General features: G+C 34.8%; 1 protein-coding gene across 1 annotated transcript in view; it reads left to right on the top strand.

Annotated features, from left to right (window-relative positions):
* The first annotated feature begins 165 nt into the window (after positions 1-165).
* The window catches only part of LOC145673711 (UPF0598 protein CG30010), a 39281-nt gene continuing 22398 nt past the window's right edge, over positions 166-17048 (top strand). The window contains exons 1-2 of the mRNA XM_081743428.1: positions 166-380; positions 9902-9950. Coding sequence (XP_081599554.1) covers positions 219-380; positions 9902-9950 — 211 coding nt within the window. The 5' untranslated portion in view covers positions 166-218. The remainder of the gene's footprint in view (positions 381-9901; positions 9951-17048) is intronic.

The following is a 17048-nucleotide window of genomic DNA, read 5'->3' as shown; positions in this document are numbered from 1 at the left end:
CACCTTTTCTCCACCTATTCTTAATGCCTATTATCTTTATTTACAACGATCTAAGTTATTCGCATCTTATTAGGATCTTTAAAGATTCATCTCATTTCATCATCTGTTTCTTTTGTTAACACCGTCAATAATTGCTGGGAGAGTGATTTTCGCTAAGGCAAGTTATTCCGCAGAAGAAGAAGAAGAAGAAGAAAAGTTGATGTTGCTAATTATTGACGATGTTCCGTGTTCTGCAATCTAAACGTAAACTGTCAGAATTGCAAAGGTTACATAAATTTAATTCTGTATGTTTTTACAGTGCCAAAGTTGAATATGTGCAAGGTCAATCACCAGAACGTGGAATTCGAGAGTATTTCTATTACATTGATCATCAGGGAATGGTTAGATTATTTTTTTTATTGGTGTAATTGAACAATATTAGAGCTAATAGTTGGAAAGTAAACGGGGATAAATTCTAAATACAAAGAACCAGAAATTTTTCTTAAAAGTTCACATTTTTATTTATAACTAGCCTAATTTCGGTTATATTACGTCGGGCATTTATTCCGAACTTGGGCGTCCGATACTTTTCGAGCAAAATCATAAAAACTACTAAAATTAATAATTTTTCCATTCCTACGTTCTTAACTGACTTTAGGTTCCTTTCGTTATATCGTAAGGTAGGGTATAAGTTAGGTTAGGTTTGGTTTGGTTTGCATATACAAGAGGTGCCCTTGGACGTCGAAATATAGTTTACTATTTAATTCACGCAGTATTGCCAAGCGAGCGTTAGCGAGTGAAGGGGGGGTTAGAGCCCCACAGGGCACGTTGTTTTCAGTCTTGATTAATCTCTAATTAATATAGTTTTTGTTTTTTACACTTATCTTAGTACTTCGGTTCGTACTGAAAACAATAACTTTCTCCACGTTCCTTCGCTGTCACCTACTTTGCACACTTCCCACAATTAGTTCTTAGGTTCATTTCTTCATGCTCTTCACATAGTCTTAGAAGATTTTGCTCGTTATGAACGTATTGCTTCACGAAATTTAACACAGTCAGTTCACATCCTGTGCATCGTTTCTATATATTTGCCGCCATGTTTATAATATACATGCTTGTTAGTTTCCCACAATGCAATTATTCTGTTACCTTGCGCTAAGTAGTTCCCTCCACTCGCCGAATAGTTCCAGGTTTGTAACCGTTTATATATTACAAATAAAAAGATTTTTCGAGATCCTTTTGTATTATCAAGCACACAAACTATCAAATTATCCATATCTTCCCTGTAAATTTTAGAAATCTTCCTGCAAACAGATGCCCAAGTTTGGAACTTAATCCTTACGTTGTACTGGTTTTACTTACCTTCATGGTTTGTATAGATAGGCAATTAAAAAAAAAAAAAAAAAGTGTGCACTATATTTTCTTGTTTCACTGTTGATCTGAAAACGAATTAAGCCAAATTCCCTTTCAATGGTGTATCCTTCCGAACACAAGTATAGATTACCAACAATTCATCTCCCGTGCACGAAGATACTTCTTACTGTTACACTACCTACAGAAATGATTCTGTATCATGTACAAGTGGTAATAGAACACACAACAAACCCAGATCATCTTGTGTTCACATTCCAACATGGAGTGTGACTACAGCGTGATCTGCGTTATGTGTTCTATTACCACTTCTACATCAAATACAATCATTTTTCTTGGTAGTGCAGCAGTGAGAAGTATACACGTGCACGGGACATGCGATATGTATTTTTCAAATCCCCTCACACATAGTCATACACAAAGTACAAGGGCACATTATTATTCTTCCCATACGATATTAAAATATGTATTTCAAGAAGTACCTTTAAGTACAAGGGCAAATTTGAAGAATGCAATAAAAAATATAGAGGAACTGCCAGGCGAAAACACTAACACATTAAGTACAAGGGCAATATTATTTTAACCAATATAAAACCACTCTAAAAGTTAATGCCTAGAATGACCTACTTACGAGCATACAAAGTGCTTACCGTTACGGGCCAATCTTATATACCTTGCCTTTCTAACAAATTAGTCAATAACTTCGAAGAGCAATTTAATAGGCCAGCCACATTGCATTCCTCGCTGCGTGTTAGCTTTAGAGCGTACTATTATGGCTATGAATACAGCGTACTTTTTCAAAATTCGCCAACAACCGAGTTAAAAAAATTTAAATTATTGTTTATAGGACATTTCTGCGGACGCCAGAAATAAATACAAAGTAATATAGCTGTATTTTAGGTATACAAGTGTAAAATCGTTGCAAGTGTTTTATGATGGATAAATTAAGTGAATGCATATGAAAGATAACTGTATTAAATACTATTTTCTACTAGCAGTGACAAGTGCTATTGAAACTCGAGCAACATTTTACTTTTGACACGGACAGTGAGTTCAATCCGTTCTTACAGGTTCAGTCACTTCCTGGAACTGTTTGTGCCTTTGTTGCTGTCATATGGTGTATAGTTCACTTTTCACACACAACTTTATTGATAAAAAAAAAAGTGATTAACTTACGTTACGAAACATAGCTGAGCACGTTGTTCGATGTGTTTCATCTTTACCCTCGTGATAATACAATGTGACATTGTGTCCCGATCGGGTGGAACAACTTCAGTGTAATTCCTAAACTGTTCCGGGAACCGGGTCAGATGAATCTGTTCCAGTCACTGTCCGAGTCAAAGTAAAAACTTGCCGAAACTCGTATCATGGCGAAAACCCACGTGTTTTCACTACCCTCATGTATACATATAGTCACCGTTGCTGACACTCCTGGTCATTTCGGACCCATCACCACGTTATTGCGGGTATCGACCACCGGGGAAAGTTCTAGAACACAGGTCCCCCTATATAGATTATAGCTAGGTTGGGTCCTTTTTGTACCAAAGATTAATATTTAATTCATATAGTATTGCCGAGTGCGCGTCAGAGAGTGACGGCGGGTTAGAATCCCGCAGGGCACGTTGTTTTCTATCTTTATCACAGCTAAATGGAGCCCCACCTTCGTCTTGCCCTGACACTCTGAGATAGCATTCGTGTCGCCGAGTAAATATTCAGGTGGCATGTAGAAAACAATCATAAACTATGGAGAGAAAAAAAGATGATAAAAGTAAAGACTGGCATACTATATGATACGAGATCAGAGCCTGTGGAAAGTACACCGATAACATAACAGTAACAGAGTGGATAACGTATTGGATTCTCGTGCTAATGTTTACTTTTAACATGGGTTCGAATCCTGGCTAGACAACCCGGCGCCTCCACCATTGCACCTTCCGTTACTAGTACCGGCTTATATGGCGTAGAAAATAATAAAATCCTGAAATTGGTACCAATAAGAAAAAGTGATTCCACTCACAGTTCGTTGTGAGCGGCAAATATGGAGATTCTTAAAATTAAATCTTATTTGGTGTTTTGATTCTCATGAAAATGAAATACCCGAGTTAAAGGTATTTGTTAGATATTTAATTATGTGTTGACGATGCATGCATAAGTGGTTCAATTATGTCCGTAAGAATCCACAGAATGCCTTTACTGAATAACACATTATGAGCTAAGATTAACTTATGGTATTGCTGTGCTGTTGGATGGTTTTTGCGATGACGACGACCTGCAACGGATGATTGCTGTATAGAATCACTTGGAAATAATGAACTAGAGGCCGAGCAGTCTCTGGTCTAACATCCAAACTATCTATTCGCAGACTTATTTCCGGTCGTCGTAGCCCTGGATGAATCGTGGAGTGCTTCAAAGGGTTGCTCAATTAGACTCGATCTGACTTCCCAATATCTTATGGTCAGTATTTATATGAAGTCATTGTCTTGTGTACATTGCACTTATTGTCCTAACTCACTTGTAGTTTGATCTCTTCCGTCTTCCTCGTTTCTCAAGCTGAGATTTTTCACCTGCGTCTTTGCTCAATATGCATTAGTTACTTAAATTTTGACAACTCGTGGATTCTACTCGGCATTCAATGAAAACACCTAGAGTTACAAACGTATGCAATTTTAGGACACTTCCGCGTGTTGCGTCTTCTTATTAGTTTGCGGTTTCTTTCTTTCGGTGATTTAATTACCTTTCTTTTGTTTCTTTGTTCATTTACATTTCTTAGTCCTAAGTTGAATATCCTCTCTCTGAACTCTGCAGTCAATATACAATTTTTGTGATTTCGGAAATAAATCTAAGTTATATTTTAGCACTTTTTTGTAAATAATCAGCATTTTAGGGACAAAGAGCATTCATGTTTGAATAGAAGAAATTTATAAATGTATATCACAGCTATGTAATATAGTACATAGAACATATATATATGTATATATTAAAATCATAACTCCTCCTCCCCTTGTCTCTAACGTTTACTCCGGCGTGGAAGATCCATATTCGATTCTCTGCGGGAGCTCATGTGGTTCGGATTCCACGTTAAACAATATGTCCAAGTCTTATACAACTTCGATGTTGAAAGGGACACTAAACCTCAATATAGTACAGTGTAATGTTTACTTTTGAACAGAAAGCAGTATGGAAAGATGATCATCCTAGAAACTAATTCTTTAGTAATTCGTGCAAGCAGAGGCGTATTTCTGAAAGGCAGGAGGGCAATTGCCCTCCCCTCCTGAGTTTGAGATGTATATACGTTGTAATCAATAGTATAATAATACACTAAAGAAATTAAAACGTACTCCATCGAAAGAGGTCGTATATCGGGGAGTCTTTCCCCCTCAAGCAAAACCTGAAATGACTACTGCGGGCAAGGGAAATCATTGTGTAACAAAATAAACAGTCGCTAGATTTTATCGATACTAACAAAAGTGTCCATTCAGCAAAAAGTGTTCTTTCTAATCTTTAGCTGGAAGATTAGTGTGTGGAGAGGAAAAATAATTTTGGGACCTGAATCCATTTACAGGAAACCGCTTCTCGCTATTTATTACCGTTCTCATTCTATAATCAAATTTAGTGATTGATTTCTGCCATTTCTGGTTTTAATAAAATATTAGAAATATAGAATATATTCTTGGGACGCTTAATTGACTGCAGAAAACCAATTCTCGTTATCTATTATTATTTTCACTATAGTGATCTACATGATAATCAGAATGAGTTTATTTCTGCCTTTCCGGTTTGAATAGAAGGTTAAGAGATGATGATAACTATTCTTAGTACGCTAAATCGATTCCAAAAAAATCACTTCCCGCCATCTGTTATCGGTTTTGCTCTATGTAGATCAATATAGAAACCAGAAGTTGTATTTTTTTTTTATTTATTTTTGCGTAGCAATATGCTAAACAGATTAAAATATAAGGATTATAATTTATGTATAGCATTTTTAACAGAAATGGAAATTCGATCGTGTCTGAAGAAGGATATGCTAGATATCCGAAACAGTTACAAATTATAATTTAAAATAAAGTTTTAAGCTTTGGTCAGTGTCTCTTTTGTTAAAAGGAAATTATTTATTTATTTTACTGTTTTACGTGAACATGAATTTATTAATCCTTTCTTGTGTATAATGAACACATATGAAAATAAAAATCGAGAATGATCATTCTGTAGATACCCTAGATGCCATCTGGTTTCGAATGTGTCCATAGAGCTTTTTATTAGATGCTGAATTAATAATACCATCAAAAAATGAAGAATCGGCATTACGTGGTCCACGAAGTGAAACTATATTTTTTATGACAAAAATACAATAACTTAATTTCACACAAATGTTATTTTTTAAGTTATATTGTTGCCAATGATGCCCGAATCAAGTTTGTTTTTTTCCATTTTTTGAAAGTTGTAAACAGGGTTTGCCCAAGTGGGCCCAGCCCGAAAAAACCCATCGGGTTTTTTCGGGTTGGACCCACCTTAAAACCCACCTGGGTTTTTGAGCTTTTTGTTAATATATTATTGCTACAACTAAGTTGATCACATTGAAAGTGATTTTTATCAAATTTTGGACTTTCCTCAGGCGAATTAAATGCTTTCACGTTAAGGTATACAACAACATTCTACAGAAGACCTTTATAAAGTTCTGAATGCATTGAATAAATGAAGAAACCTTACCTTAGCTTGAGATAATTATATAACAAATTAATGTATTGATTATGCTTATAGCCTATTTGAAAACAATGCAATTTTATATTTTAGAAAATACTTTCCGTAAATAGTGTGCTCACCGACTCGGCTATGCCGAGGAACGTTATCCCTCATAGGGGAGACCGGGGCACATTGTCACAATTTTCACGTTTCATTTTCTTGTGATGCTCGTGTAAGGACGAAAATTATAATTTTTAGTATACACATACTTTGTTACCTTGTGCACAGCATATATTTCTCTGTCCAATGTAACTCGCTCTGAACTGGACTTATGTACTATGTTTTATGACCAATACAGTTGTGACAATGTACCCCATATGCGGGGTAAGTTGTCACAATATATGGGGAAAATTGTCACATGTTATTCTTGTGGCACTTTCCAGAAATTGGTAGATATTATTAATGCAACTATTACTAATGCAAAAAGACTGTAAATGTTACCAGCATTAAATACATAGCGTCTGAAAGAGAATCAAAACATAATTAAATGAAAGAGGAAACTATATTAGTTAAATAGGAAAGAAAGTAGGAGGACCTGTAGCTTATATTTTCTCAACCTAAAAGATTTATTGTTACATCAAGCTTTGTAGGAAAACCAAAACTGCCATGAAAACAGAACTAACTCATAGCTAAGGAATCAAAACTACAAACTAAAAGGTCATAACAAAATGACGAAATTATCAAGTCATAGCCTACATCTCCAATAGGCCAACACAAAATTAGCCAATTGCATTTAAGTTGTTTCTGATTGTAGTTTATGAACTGCAAAGAATTTCTCTGATAGGACTACTGTATAGCTAGAAGAGGAGTAAATATTATTACGAAGTTTAGTTGCGTTCTATCAGTACGCACCGCAAACTAGTTTGAAAATGTTTATCCTTTTGCTTCTATAAAGCACCATACCTGGAGGTCATCGTCAGAGTCACAGTTAATATACACGTAAAACAAGTTCTGCTTCCCTCAGTTTTCGTAGACCGATTCCGTACATTGAATGCACTGAATCCACTTCTCGCTACATGTATTCGCACTGTATGGATCGCCATAAACTAAACAAATGTATCGTCGTCCTCTGAGGAAGAATCGTCATCTTCTTTGGACCTTCGTTGACATTGTTTGTAGGTGCAAAACTATTTGCTTGGGGAATTCTTATAGCAAGATCACCATGTCTTTTCAGAAATACCGGATACCAGTCTGGGCCAGCAATGGCCTTTTCATTCCACGACTCTAGGCGCTTTTGCATAGTTGTAAGCCAAATCACGAACCTCTTTTGTAGTGAGTCCAAATTATATGTGCGAAGCTTGTTTTGGTATGATACTAGTAATTCTTCCTAGTATTACGAAGAGTAACCTAATATAAATGAGAATTGGCCGAACTGTAGTTCGCCATCTGTAACACGTGCACAAAATCTTGCCAATGTTCTGTAGTGGACATGAAATTCTTTAGCAGCTTTAGGCCTACGTATTGATATGGGGTTATTATTTCTTTTCATAGCTCTTGCTGCAACCGGTAGATCTTCCATTGGTGGTGCTTTCCTCTCTGTCTTTCTTTTGTATATTCTCACTGTCTGCGAAACAGAGATAACTCTATCGTCTGTATTATACAGAACACACAGTGAGGCACATTGTCACAGTGACAACATGCCCCACGCGTCGCCATTACTCTTTTTACAAAATATCTATACCAAACGACAAGATTAGGTGCATTCAAAGTAGCACATTATGAAGCTCTATTTGTAACCTACATAACACACACAAAAATATTTGTTTCTACCGCTTTCACGAACACACAAAATAGCAATTTCAGGACTCGGAAAATTTACATTCCGGCACTGAAAACAAAGTTCAACTGACGCAGCACCGTTGTTGCCGCGTATCTCCAATCGAGTACAGTTAGTAGTGACATCTAGTAAGTAAACAAGAAAGCAGCACCGGCGCGCTAATGTTTTCGCTTTTTTCAGAATTGCTGCTGTGACAACATGCCCCTAGTGACAATGTGCCCCGGTCTCCCCTACGTTTGATGAGTTTAAAGCCATATGTGCCGGTACTACCAGTAAATATGTAGTGCATTAGTAAAACTATTAGTATTATTTCTTACCTTTGATGGTAGCACAAGTATTCTTCAGTAAAATTTAGCTGTCCAACAATAACAGTTTAGTTCAGTTATTTGTTGGTACTCTTCAAATAAGCGTTCTTTAGAATCAACACCAACAATAGCGTAAACATTGTCAAATTTAAGAAGCTTAATGCTCAGAGTTCCGAAAACTACGTAACACCTACTACTTCAAGTGCTGAATTCAAACTTCCGTACTAGTGGAAGTTTCGATATACAGTAAAGAAAGCTGCATTTTCGAGGGGAAAAAAGTCGCGAAAGAAATGCTCGGGAAATTCCCGCAATTGAACTCAGAAAGCATCGGAACTGAATACTTCAACAATAAAACTACTTTATTTTACGCTGGAAGATAAAATATGAATTATTGTTAATTGTTTTAAATTAATTTTCTGGAAAGAAACGTCTTGCAACAAATGCTCGAGAATTTCACCTAATTGAACGCACAAAATATCGAAAGTGACCTTCAAATAAAACCATTTATTTTACGCTGTTAAATTAATATATTTGGTGTTCATATTTGGCAAACGTCAGTGAGGCTTTTAGAATGATTCGATCGTCTGCCTGTACCACACATACTACAAGGTAGCACCTTCGATGTTTTAAGTTTAAATTTTCAGGGTACAAGCACGAGACACACTAAATTTCCTGTACAGATTTTGGCGGCATACCAACGTACAATTTCAAAATGGTGGCTTTAAAAAAATATAGCGGGTATCCACGCTACAAAGTGCAATTTTCGGTCTTTTAAGTTGAAATTTTTAGAATATAAGCACGAGACACTCTAAATTAGCTGTATATATTTTGGCGGCGATCCAACGTAAAATTTCAAAAGGGCGGCCATTTTTTCAAAACAGCAGTGAATAGAAAATTGTTGCAAGTTGTGACAATGATAATCTTGAAATATAAATCACATTTTAATACTTTTACCCCAAAGACATTGAAATATTTCGAAAAAAAAACAATTAAACCCGAAAAAACCCGATTAAACCCGAAAAAACTCACATGGGCCCAGGTGGGTTGGGCTTTTTCAAACCCTGGTTGTAAACCAAACATTATTTTCTTTCGCCATTTCAGTGAAAAACAATAAAGCATAGTTAAAGAATATATCTGTATCAATGCTGTGAAATAAATATGGAGTCGCTTTTTTTTACGTATGCATTCACATCTATTTTAATGTCTTTCATATCCTGAAAATACTGAACATAAAGGTTGTTTTTGAGAGGGGCAAACAAATGGAGACCAGATAGAGCTAAACTGTAAGGGAGTTGGAGCACTGCATTTTGCTGATCACTGCATTTTGACAATAACTTGTGACGTTTCCGTGACTTTTGGGATAGGGGTTCTCATGGTGCAGAACAACTTTGTTCAGTGATGCGCTTTCTTTTTTGTCGAATAGCTCCCCCTCGTATTTTTTTCTAAACCTTCACTTCAAACAAGTCCTGTATAGTCGCATGAAGGTTCTCTCTAATGAGCCCACCTATCCTTTCTAGACTTTAAATCCTTTGGGATTTCGTACCTCGAAATGAAGTAAGAAGTTCCAATATATATACTGCTAGTTCGATGGTGGTTTATGTGTAGTCATTACTATTTTACTCAATGGCTTCTTCGTTTTATGTATATTGAACTATAAATTTCACAGTATAATCAATTAGATTTCTCGATAATAAAACTTATTTAAGTTCCATTTTTAATCTTTTTACAGCTTTTCTTGGATGACTCGAAAATGAAGAATTTCACATCATGTTTTAAAGGTAAGATTGCGGCATATCTCTTCGTATAAAAAATTAGCAGTTAAGCAATTGAACAGTTCATTGGAAACCATTAAGTAGTTCAACTAATAGTTTCTTAATTTCTTCCGATTTGTCAGAAGCAAAATTTTTATATAATCAATGAGATGTGTACTAATAATTTATTTCGTAGGGGTGAGTTTTATACATGAAAACCACTCGTGTGTTGCGTAGTCTTACTTAGAAAACTATTTTAGGCAACAAGCTTTGGGTAGACAGTGAAGAAAGTAAAGTATAAGAATAATCAGGATTCACACTGATCTTAGAAGTCAGGGAAAGGCAGGAACATAGTTCAAAATGTACCAAAGTCAGGGAAATCTATATTTCACAGAAAAATCAGAGACATTTTGTTGCCCACACAACATATGGAGATGATCTCAAAGAATCAAAACACTAGGAAAGAATATGATAAGAAAAAGAAAATTAAGTTATGTGAGGAAATGAGAAACTTTAAAGAGCTCTGAAAAGTGTCAAAAGCTTTGAAATAACAAATTAAATCATAAATTCTAATATTACAGACGAAAATACAAAAAAATAAGTTAGGTTCATTGGTTGTAAATAATCAGAGAGATAAGCCAAATTATGATACGTGTTTACTTCTTTATGTTTAGAAGTGCATTTAGAATGCCGAGATATTAAGGATATCGTCAGTGCGTAATTATTGTTCGATACTAGTACTATATTGTATTCCAAATACAGGAAGTTTGACTTATAGTGATGTATTTACAGTGAAAAAATACTTATACTGTATTTAGAAAATAAAATGGAGAGCGTTGGATAGCGAAGGCTAATTGTAAAATAATTTCTTCTTAAATTTAATCATTGATAATAATGTTCAAGGTTGTGTGAGTCAGAGAAGATTTACTTAGTTGTGCAAAGGCAGGAAAATCAATATCAGAATTCAGTGTGAACCCTGGTAAATCCTAAATCTGATTTGATTAAATTGATTCTTAGAGGGTCTCAGAGCTTATTTTGTTTTCACGGCGATGATTCTTTCTATTTCTTAAGCCATAATGTCGACAAATTTCCGTGAAAAGAATCTCCAGACTGCAGAGTAAAAAAAAGACAGTATGTTAAGAAGGAACGAATATGTCCACACTTCTGACAAAGGGGAAGTTTTGAGTACACAGTGTTTTAAAAATAATATTTCCCGTACCAGCTTTGATTTGTAACAGTTGTGAAACAATAAATTTAGAAGTCCGTTCTCTTCAGTTCAATTAATTGTAAAGTATGATTTTCAATTGTACATTATGTAAATAATAGAAAGAGTAGAATATCTCCTTATGCAGAGAGCAATAGGTACTCCTGACTAAACCATAGAATTTGACGACAATTTAATCGAGGTCTGAGAGGTATTGCAGATGATATGTCAAATTATAATTCTTAAAAAAAAAAAAAAAAAAAAAAAAAAAAATGCATAGTATAAAGAAAAGTTAGGCAAGATACTAGTTTTGTTTTAAAAAGTGTAGTCATAGAGGATCAATACAACGACAAGAATTTGAAAGAAAAAGTAGTTTTCCAAAGTTTGCAGTTCTTTATAGCTTGTTGAAATGAAAACGTTTAAAACGCCAAAATTACCATATTTTGAAATGTGTTTACGATGGTTTCGTATGCTCAACTGTTGCTCGTTGAAATAGTAACAATAAGCATTACATAAAATAATACTGCATACGCTTCCACTGAGCGACAATTGAGCAGAATGTATATTGACCGTCGTCAACATTTTTCAAAGAATGGCGTTTTTTAGCTTTTTAAAACAAGCATATCTATAATGCGTGGAGAACTGCAAATTTTTATTTTTATTTATTACTATTATTATTATTATTATTATTATTATTATTATTATTATTATTAATAATATTATTATTATTACAAGATCTGTAAGAATCAACAACTTTTCTTTCGGTTTCCTCCTGTTTTTTAGTTTCTTTGCAAAAGTAGATTCAATAGAAGCAATCTTTGTAGTCTGGGATGTATTATTTCCATAGAATTGCTAATTTATGATATATATCACACTTTGCTAAGTCACTTATTTGCAAGCAAACGTGCAAGGGGAGGAAGCCAAGGATGCTCGCGGTCAACCATTGTATTTTATCTTTACGTTGAAGAAGCAATAAAAGAAATCAATTACAGTGACAGCCTACAAATAACTGTTCATAGATAAAAATAATTTACATGCGTAGATTTGTGGACGATATCACGTTGTTGGCAGACGGTGAGAAAATAATTAGAAGTAGGTCTAAACAGAATGCAAGTGGTATAGGAATTATTGCTTAGGAAGCAAAATAACGAGCGATAGTACGTGCAAGGAAGATCGGGACTAGCTCAGGTGGAAAAGCTTTCAGTCAGAAATATCGATATAGAACTAAAGAAAAGGCTGATGAAAGTATATGTATGGATTGTGACAGTGTATGGTTGTGAGGATGGGCTCTAGAAGAAGAAAAACGGTGAATAGTAGCTTTGGAAATGTGATGTTATAGAAAGAAGAATGTTAAAAATTATATGAATCAATAAGGCACCAAATGAAAATGATAGAAGAAAGGAATTACTGAAAATTATTTGGAAAAAAGAGATAATTGAATACATTATGCATCAGAGCGAGTCTATTTCATCTATTGTGCTGCCAAAATGTCTTGAGCCGTGTCAAAAATGCGAACTAAAGCTCACACCCACGCGTTGAGCCAATAAGGGTTCAGCTGCTGCTAAGCGAGAGAGCCGTAGCGAAAGAGAGTGAAATTCCTTCAGCCGATAGCAACGCCTGAAACGGAAGACTAGGTGTCAAGTCAGTGTGGTATATTTATAAAAGTATTAATCAAGTCTCCAGCAATACCTCTGTAGGAATTTCACAGTTGTCAACATATTTCTTCACATTCATGGAGAACAGGTTTATTTGAATAAAAAAATAATATGAGGTAGACATTCTGTGTCCCGGGCATAACTTCAGAATCCGCCATTTTGGAAAATGACCGATTGACGCCCGTCAAAGTTTGCAGACATGCACTTTAGCGCCTCTTATGCCTCTTCTAATTATCCGATTGTCATAAGTAATACATCGTTTGAAAGCACATAGAACACAGATTCAAATGATATATAATTTGTACTCATACTTTTTGAAGTTTAGAAGAAGAAGAAGAAATCTTAAAATTTAGGAAAAATGTTTTTTTTTAATTGTTGGGCAGTTGGCAACACTTACGCTTACCGTACGACGACAAAAATAATCCAGAGTTTAACTTAGATATTTGTGTAAAACATACGCAACAATCATGCAGATCGGTGTAATACAAAGTAAAAGAAAAACCAGAAAACAAATATTGGCAATGAAACACATTTAATATTAAGCTTATGGTGCCCCCTCCTCTTTCCATACCAGGGTTGAAAAAAATCATGTTTTTTTAAAAAAACAAAAAGAACGTTTTTTATGTTTAAAATATGTTTTTTTTGTTTAAAACGTTTTAAACGTTTAAAACAAAGTACTTTGTTTTAAACAAAAAAACATGTTTAAAATGTTTATTTTGTTTAAAACAATAATCTAATATGCATATATATTACCTTTTTACACTCTTAGGTATTGCTTCCTATCTATATTCAATCGCTAGATCAAATTTCGGGAACTTCTTTAATCTCGATCCGCCCAAATATTCAATTCCGGAGAAAGAAATCGGGATTTTCCCGATCTCCGTTCACAGAATATGTAGTTTAGTTTCTTTGTGTTACGTTCTACTGGTCGTCTGCATTCTTAATCTTTAAACGTCCATTGATGCAACTGCTGTGTCAGGGCTTTAAACCTCAATGGCTCAGTCTTAAACCTCAAATTAAGGCTGGAAGATGGTTTTGGTACCAATTTATTCCTGAAAGATGCAGCTTTGCTGGTGTGCATTTTATGTATGTGGGAGGAGGGTAAATATCGTTTTTTTTTTCAATAGTTTTTTGGGGGCTATTCCCCCTCTTGGGGGATATATTCATAAAAATTGTTACGTGAAGCAATGAAGTAGGGCACTACATGGTAATATCGTGTATTTGTACTTCTTGCTTATATGGGGCAGCAGGGAGGGGGCAAAGTTAGCCAATTTTTGGAGTTTAAGTTTTTTGACGTAAATTACATTTATTTTTACAACAAACATCAATAGCTCAGTCCTTAATTAAGCTAGAAAGATGATTTGGTACTAAAGTATTTTTGAGGGATGAAGCTTTCCGTAGTGATGGGTAAATTCCCGGGAAGATATTTTTCGAATTCATTACGCAATGGAAACAATGACTACCATTTCTTATATTATTGTAACAACAGTATGTGGCCTACACATTAGCATCATTTTGTCAGCGTAGGATGACTGCAAAGGTTGCCAGGGCCCCACAAAGTCAATATTTTCATATTTTTAATGATTTTTTACGTCTGTTCTTTTTCTACGAATACGGCGGGAATGTTCACGAATGTTATCTCGTTGGAATTTGTGGTATATAAGCTTTCCAATGGTGTATAACTCATGACTCTGTGATAATTAGGGGAGTCACCAGAGCCCCGAACGTGAGAGTCTACCATTTTGTTAAAATTCCTGGCGGATGCGGGTGTCTAGAGTTAATTGTGTTGTTATGCCATAGACACTAATCATTATTAGTTACCCATGTTGCAGATAGAGATGTATCTTGAAAACTGTTTAGTTAAAATGTCATTTGCTCCTTGTATTGCTAGTCACTGCTCTTTTCTATGAGTTGTATAGTATTTGTCAGAGCATTTCTTCTAGCTTATGATGTGAGAACTGTTCATTATTATGGAAATGATAGTGATCAAAAAATACCCAAGTTTTGAATTTGTGAATTTGGATCTTAGAATAGTGTATAGTGTGTTTAACCTCCGTTATTCTTGGAAATTAAGAAATGTTCAAATACTTTACTTGAATTTCTGTTGGTTTAGTTATACGCACAGTGATGTACAGAATTTCGTTCAGTAATTGCTGTTATAATAAGAACATAACTCTGCTTGTAGTTTACTGCATGCACAAATCCTGCGGAGGATGGGTTGTCTGTTAGAAAAGTAAATTAGCTTTTTCAATCTGATATTTTAGTTGTTTTAAACATGTCCAATCAGCATAATAATAATAATAATAAAAAAACTGTTTAAAACAATTTGTTTAAAACAAACTGAATAAAACAACAGCCCTCGTTTTAAACATGTTTTAAACACTTGTTTTAAACATTTTGTTTTAAACATATCAACCCTGTTCCATACTGTTCTCCACTACCACTATGCAACTAAAACTAACTTGTCCATATGTAATTCAACTTTGACTATAGATGTTGTATCGTCATATATGGGGGGAAATTTAACATATAACGTATAATATAGTTCACAGATACATTCACAGTAATCAAAATTTTCCAGAGTTGCGGATTTTGAGGTTACGCCCGGTATGCCGTACGTCTGCTTCAGATATCTTAATTTGAACAATCGTGTTCTCTATGAAGATGAAGAGAAATGTCGTATGAAGTATGAAATACGAAATATGAAATTTTGATTGAGGATGTTATTTTATCGGGATTACATGTAACACACAACATTGTCATTTTGTTCTTTCGAAATGCATCAACGATTCTTAAAACAAAGCCAAGTGTTTCATCCATGAATTTAGACAATAAAAGGAAGAGAATGCCAATGCACCTACCATGTCAAATCCTTAGAAATTATCACCATCGTTAAAGGGTATTACATCTCCCAGAAGCAATTACATTTTCAGAACATCATATGAAGAGAGCAACTTAATAGCAAACAAAAAGAAAGTTGTCAGTTTGTACCAAGCCTTGTCTTATGTCAAGGACAAGTATGAATCTACTGTACGTACATGGAATAGCTTCAACACTGCCAACGTTCCAGAGAAAAGAGTAGGATTTCTTCCAATTATTCCATATCCTGCAACAAATGAGGCAGCTGTATATACAGCTATGAATAATTTCCAAGATATAAGAAACATCGTCAAGAAGCACTACCAACTGTTTGTGATGAAGGAATCTATAATATTGCTGCAACTATAAAACTCCTGAATCCTGAAGAATTTAAAGATATTATCTTGATATTAGGATAGTTCCACATGTCCAAAATTGTTACGTAATGCATTGGAAAGTATTTGTCAGGATCTGGAACTGAGCATGCTTTTACAGAAAAGGGTATTCAGTGTCAACTTAATGTCATCAATTCTAAAATGTAACAACTACAGTTGTTCGTTAAAAGCATTCTTAATGGTAGTAGATGCTATTGAACGTATGCAATGGAAATATTTTTCTGAAATTTAGGGCACAGTTTCAAAAATTAGATTATGTGCACAATAGGAACAAGCCTTATGCTCAAGAACATCGAAAGCTGAGTGATTTAATTTCTGACAGAAGCTTTAGCTTTTGTCTCAGATTGCATGGAAAGAAATGAAATGGTTCGTTATTGGAATGGATTTTGGCACATGGTAACGCTTCTAAAAAATTTCATTCGAGCTGATAGGAAAGGACTGTGGCTACTACATTTAGAAAAAGTACAACAGTTATTACCAATATTTAGAACTTTTAATTGTATTAAATATGTCAGATGGTGTTCATTGTACTTGGGAACTATGAATTTGCTGAGCAGTGGTCATCCAAACATAACACCAAATTTATTGAATTTCATTTTGTTGTTCGGCGAGCAAATACTCAGTTCAATGCTGTGGAGCTGATATGGCTTTGGAACACACTATAAACCGGAGTCAAAAATTCAGTGGTGGGATAATTGGAGAAACTCGGCGAAAAGAATATGTTGCAGAATGCGAATTCGTCTACCACAAAGTTGTCTACTCGTATATGCAATACTTTTAGGAAATTGACTAATAGCAAATTAGTCACTTACGAGCTTGACTTACATCATGAACTGACAGGAAGTCTTGCAGTTCAGCTTGAATCTCATGTTCAGTCCATTCTACGATTTATGCAGACTCATTGTGGCAATCCGTACGAACCACACTCTGGAACTGTAAAGTTGCGTAACTTTCTGACTAAAGAAGTTCGGAAGATTCAGAATTAATTTTGAGTTTTCTAGAAAGAGAAGTC

This window comes from Thermobia domestica, chromosome 2 (assembly GCF_964235325.1).
Source record: "Thermobia domestica chromosome 2, izTheDome1.hap1.1, whole genome shotgun sequence".
Classification (NCBI taxonomy): Eukaryota; Metazoa; Arthropoda; class Insecta; order Zygentoma; family Lepismatidae; genus Thermobia; species Thermobia domestica.
Note: the sequence above shows the minus strand (reverse complement) of the source record. Positions and strands in the feature narration are given on the sequence as shown.